At 41.7% G+C, this 6,075-nt stretch overlaps 1 protein-coding gene across 1 annotated transcript; it reads right to left on the bottom strand.

Moving 5' to 3' along the window:
• Nucleotides 1–1,287: 1,287 nt before the first annotated feature.
• Nucleotides 1,288–5,110, bottom strand: LOC147447682 (peroxidase A2-like). Its single transcript, XM_086523409.1, has 4 exons — nt 4,732–5,110; nt 3,603–3,794; nt 3,098–3,263; nt 1,288–2,132 (listed from the first exon to the last, which is right to left on the bottom strand). Exons 1-4 carry the CDS (start codon nt 4,972–4,974, stop codon nt 1,729–1,731), a joined length of 1,005 nt encoding a protein of 334 aa, XP_086379535.1. The 5' UTR covers nt 4,975–5,110; the 3' UTR covers nt 1,288–1,728.
• Nucleotides 5,111–6,075: the final 965 nt, after the last annotated feature.

The raw sequence follows: 6,075 nt of genomic DNA, 5'->3' as shown, positions 1-6,075 counted from the left end.
GATGGTGGTATTGCCTTGTGTCAAACAAGCTACATAGACATATGTAAGTTTGGACTTGAGGGCTGTAAACCTATTGTTACTCCCATGGAAACATATATAAAATTGAGTCTTCATGATGTTGGTGATTTTGTCAATGTCACTCTTTATCAGAGTGTTTTTGGATGCCTTATTTATGTGTGCAATACGAGGCACAATATTTAGTTTGCAATCTCACAGGTCAGCAAATTGCTGCATAGCCTAGGGTCTAAGCAGTGGTACATTGTCTGGATTTTTTGTTGCTTAAGTGGCATTTTATATCTTGGCTTGTTTTATCCCAAGGGGGGATCCTTGCCGCCAAGTTTACATGCTTTTTGGATGTAGATTAGGCTAGTTATGACATGTGTGTGTACACAAGTGGTTTTTGTTTCATGCTTGATAGCTCATGCATATCATGATTCATGGTTGAGCAAGAAGCAATCTACTGTGGCCACTTCCAGTTGTGAGGCTGAGTACAGGGCAATTTCCAGTCTTCATAGCTACGGTTGAGTCTGTATGGCTCAGATGCCTTATGGCTTATTTGGGTGTTGGATAGGACACTGCCAACATCATCTACACTGACAATCAGAGCGCATTGGCAACTGCAAGGAACCCAGTTTTTCATGCTCCCATAAAGCACATGAGGTGCATTATCACTATGTTAGAGAGAGACTCTCAGTAGGAGAGATTATTTTGGCTTATTTGTTGACATAGGACAACCTTGCACATCCATTCACAAAGGCATTGCCTCGTGATAGTTTGAAGCTTTTCGCAAAGCTTCGGGCTTACTTCCCTTTGTGGATTGATCATGTCCTTAGGGCAAGGCACTTCCTATACACTAGGTGCCAGCTCTCGTTCATCGCATCACTCCTAGGGGGGATCTGTTACCATATATATGTGGTAGTGATGTTTGGCAACACACTTAAGACTGCCAGGGCATTTTTTCCCTCACTAGGAGGTTTTTCTCCCCGTGCATTGTACATACGCCCATCATTCTAGGGTTGACATATCTTTCCATTGTACACTAAGAAATGTACTCTCTATTGTGTGCCTTGAGCTTCTTTATCTTCTCCAAGCTGTGTGTGTTTCTTTGCAACCCTATTTCCAACACACACAAACTCACCAATAATTTCAAAGCCAACGAGCCCAACTTCAAATGCCACAAGGAACCAACAGGAAACAAACCACAACAATCCCAAATTCTTGGCAACACTTATCCCGACAATGATAAGACCAGCAAAGATTGCAAATGTTCTAGAATGGAGAAATGGATCTAGAATTCAATGTATTACTCTAATCAATTGGTCTCACATCACACTTGGTGTATAATGGGACAATCCATGCTTCAATAAGATGATACCAACCCAATGGTTGTTAAGGGTACTAATGGTGGTAAAATCTTCACAGTTTTGTTGTACGCTAGGCAGGTGGAGATCCAAGTAATTGCTTCAAAAAGGATGATAGAAGAAATGGTTCTTGGTCGAATTCACACACATTCGTTTGTGCATGGAAAGTACTTCTAGATGTGTCATAGAGAGAACTTATCATAAGATTTGTTTTTGTGAGCAAGAAAGTGTGGGTGCAACTACCAAATTTAGCTGAGTAGATTGAATGGATGTGGTATATATTGCAAACTTTAATGAGCTTTAGCTTGTTGTGAGAGAGGGAACTTGAGCAAGAGTCAATGGGAAAAAATGTGGGGAAGCTTGAGTTTCAATTTCTGAGACGACAATTAGCACGAATTTCACCAGAGGAACCGGTGAGGGGGTTTAGGTTGCCCATTTTAGTGATGGCAGAGGTGAAGGCAGAAAAGAAGGTTGGTTGGTCAGAGGACCATGTGGAGACAAGGGATTGAGTTGAAGAAGAGAAGAGCACTTGGTCAGAGGTGAGAAGGCCCTTGCCATTTTGCAAGTTGGCAAAGTATTGCTTGTCAAATTTCGTGGGTGAGAGCACGTCCAGTGGTGACAAATTATTATCCCCTCCATTACTCGGACACCTCCCCTTCAGTTGTGCCACAAAGGCAGTGTTCATCGTGGGATCTGCTTGCCCCGTCCCACTTTGGTTGTATAGCCTCTGTTTGAATGTCGTGCACCTCGCTTGCCCAATTGTGTGTGCCCCTACAAGAAACAATCAACCTTATTAGTTTTTTTTTTCTTTTATGTACTAAAACAAGTGGGGGCATTAAATATGAGACACTCATTTTGATAGTAAAACTAGTTAAAATCAGTCATTTAACCTGTCAATGCTAGATTGTAAAGGTTCAATTGAATATGGGTTGGAAAACAAGGTTGTTGTTGTCTTAGCAATGCTTTAGTTGCAATTGGCCTTTGATTCGTCCGCTATATAACTTATAAAACCTCAAAGATAACTTTCTCCTACACCTAAAGATGAACCGTGCCATAAATAATAACCTAGATAATAAAGATGAACCTCTATGTGCGTGCGCCCGCAAATAGTACAAGGAGAGCCAATCACAAGAAGTTTTGGCCAAATTCTCACAATAATTCACACATTGTGACTTACATCAACGTCATGAGTCATGAGCTTCTGTGAGGGAGGCACCGCATACTTAGATGGGTACAATTGGGGGTAGGGGACCGTCGGCCCAGTGGGGGGGTTGGTGGTCCCCTGCCCCCAATCATATCTAGCTAGGTATGCGGTGCCTCTCAAGCAGAAGCTCATGATGTTATGCAGTGTATCATGAAAAACACTTAAAAAGACTCCATTTTCCTACATGAGAAAATTTCTAAATCTTCTTGCGAATCACGCGGACCAATCTCATGCCTTTTTTTTTCGTTTGCAATCAGATAGTTTTTACGGGAAAGCACCCACATGCGCACCAATCGCATGCCTTTAAACAAGTGAACTCTTTAGAAAAGCCTTATATATTGTTGAAGCAAGATTACTTAGAACCGTCAATAATGAAAATTTCTAATTACTCCTATCCCTATTTTATAGTTAGAGTTGTATAAAACAAGTTTCTTTATCATTTGCACATTTAATTAAGCTTACAAAGTCTTTTTTTATTGGGCAATGTGATGCTACCCACACCCACGTCATTTAAGTTTACAAAGTGTTTTACCGGATAAAGCAACCATGTCTCGAGCTGATAGACCCTGCGCTTGAAACTTGGCAGTCAACTGACTCAAAGTGGAGGTGGGGGAAGGAATATTGCTATTTGCACTCGATAGACTTGCTGTTTGGGAGTCCCTTCGACCAAGCAAAACAGGCCAGCTTGGACCTTTTTGCTGCCAAAAACGTCCACCATTTTATTCCACTAAGGAGAAAACCTTCCACCAAAAAAGCTATCATTTTATTGCACTTGTGACTTGCAACAAAAGACTATGTCAATATGTTCCAAAAAATAACAGTTCTTTTCTTGGTATGTTTTTAATTTGTTGGGAGGTTTTGTGGGGGCTTTTTTCTCTTTTCTTTTTGGGAAAGGGGGGGGGGGGGGACCTTTCCACACTCATTTATGACCACAAAATGAACATTTTATCATTTGTAAATTTCAAATATATTGCTCTGCTTATTTACAAAATATATTGTTTAATATGGTAAGAAATAGTGCTTCTTAAAGGACATACCAACGCCACCCCGTCTCTTGCAGCAAGAGCTAGAATATCAGCACAAGACACTACACCCTTGCATGTAGCTTCAACTTGTGCTTTGATTTTGTCGATGACGTCGAAGCCCCTCACAGAGTTGGCATTAGGGCCTGCTGACTTCTCACCTTGGAATCCAGACACATCATCCAACAAGATGGAAGCATCGCATCCCTGTGAAAGCTTCAAAGAAATTATAAAATGAGAAAAAAATTCTTCTTGTAGTAAGATTGTCATTGACTAGAATGAGCTTGTATCAAGAGACTATCTTAGAGGATCACTGCTAAATTTGGCCGATAAAAACTTAGTCTAGGACGAAAAGTTTATGACATGTACAGTACAATATGGTGTCATCAAGAGGACATATATAAGTACATCAATTATAGCTCAAATGCTGCCACTTTGCTTTTTAAAACCATATCATTTGGTGACTGAGTTGAGAAACAATGCTCACATATTCAGGTTTGTAGTGTAAGTTTTTCGGGTGGAAATGAAAAATCCTGGTTGTCATTTCATTGGACCTTGATTTTCAAGGACACTTTCTAGTTAAAAATCTTGGGCATAAATCCCTCTCATGTGATTGGTTTGACTGAAAAAAAAAAGACAAGGCCAAGAAATTGTTTTATTCGATCAATGATGAGAAAGAGTTGTCCTTGAATCAAAGCTTGTTATGAAAAGAGTGGTTAGGCTATGGTCACTCGAGGCTTAGTTATAAGTTACTTGAACAAATAACTAAGCCTCATTCTTGGTCACACGCAAAAAGGAGCATTAAATGAGTTACTATGCCTACCCTTTGTAACTACGCAGATTTTGCTATAGTTGTAAAGTTCAAGGCATAGTAGGGAGGATGAATGAATAACTAAGCCTTGCCTGACCATGCAAGAGGCTTAGTTATTCATTTAATGCTTTTTCTGGGCATAGTTATCAATAATTGATAACCAAGTCTCGCGTGACCATAGCCTTACTTGGGTCTTCCTTGGAGACTTTACTTTGGACCTTTTCTGTAAAAACGACAATTATAGCTAAAGCTAAGCTAAGCAAGTACGAGTAGAATATGTGACAGTTGAAATGCCACCACACCTAATTGAAAAGTTGAGGAGCTGGGGCAGACCTGGACAAAGCAATCGTGAAAGAAGAGGCGCAAGATGGAAGCGGCCATGCGCGGCTCTTTTTGAACGGCTTGGCTCATCACAGAGCGGACGACATTTTGCAAACCGGGGCAAGTCTTGTCATAGAATGTAGCAGACAGCTGCTGCGGAGCTGCAGTGGCGGTGGTGATGGTGGTGGTGGTGGAAGCCATCAACAGCAATGACAAGAATATGATGAGCTGCATAGGAGGGTTGAAACCGGTCATATTGGCAAAGCAACTATAGTATGTGTGAGTCTAAGAAGTTTTTAAAAGGCCAAGCTAAATGATTAGTCTTGGAATATATTAAGCTAGTATGCATGCAGTAGTAGGAGTGTGGGTGCGTGCAATATTGGCAACTAGCGGAGGAGGGCGGTTTTATAGGCAATTGCGGGCAGCAGCTGCGCCTGATAGTAATGGAGCAGCTTCCTTGAGCTGCTAAGAAGAGAGCAGACAGCTAGTGGAGGAAAACGCGGGATTGCAACGTCAGTTCGGTGCTGGTCTCTCTCCGAAATTCATGCTCCCCCGCCCACCTTTCAAAGTGCCCGGCCCCCCACTTCTTTCCTTTTTTATCCTTTTGACGAATATATGCATGCCAGCGCTTCCAAGTTCCAACTCCAAGGCTACCGCTACTCATTGGCAGACAAACTATTTCCATCGCTCTCTCGCCCCCGAGAGAGAGAGAGAGAGAGAGAGAGAGAGAGAGATACTTCAATCTGATTTTTTTCTGGTCGCCACCTTTGCTCCCACACCTCTTAATTTGACGCAAGCTGGGCCTTGCCTTCCACTACCAATTGGCAGACAACCATCCAAGAGGCACCGCGCTCTCAGTGTCTCTCTCTCTCTCTCTCTCTCTCTCTCTCTCTCTCTGTCTGCGCGCACACACGACTCTCTTGCCAGCTGCGAGTTGGACCGACATTTCTTTACCATATGGAGGAACTCGTCGTCTTTCACCTCCTTTTGACTTGTCGCACCTCTTTTCATTACTTGACTGGCCGAAGTTGTCAAAACGTCAATATTTTCCTACAGCGAGGATTTCAAGCAAAAGCTAAGGGAAGTGGAAGATAAAGTCCCTCTAGAGATTTCTAGTCTGATGAGTGCACTCATCCATTGTGAAAAGATCCCACCTAATTGGTTCATGATTCACCTAACGTTCAATTAACTCTTGCAATGTGCATTATCCCAAAAAAAAATCACCTAATATTATATATGTGCTTCATTAAAGAAATTCTTATTTCCCTTTTCTAAGTTGGAAACCTTGCTTTGATCACAACACTTTACTCTTTTTGTATGGCATGATTTGGCCATTAAAGAAAGAGTCAATGCCAA

The sequence above is a fragment of the Adiantum capillus-veneris genome, chromosome 11 (genome assembly GCF_014529385.1).
Source record: "Adiantum capillus-veneris isolate H3 chromosome 11, ASM1452938v2, whole genome shotgun sequence".
Classification (NCBI taxonomy): domain Eukaryota; kingdom Viridiplantae; phylum Streptophyta; class Polypodiopsida; order Polypodiales; family Pteridaceae; genus Adiantum; species Adiantum capillus-veneris.
This window is presented reverse-complemented; position numbering and strand designations above follow the sequence as displayed.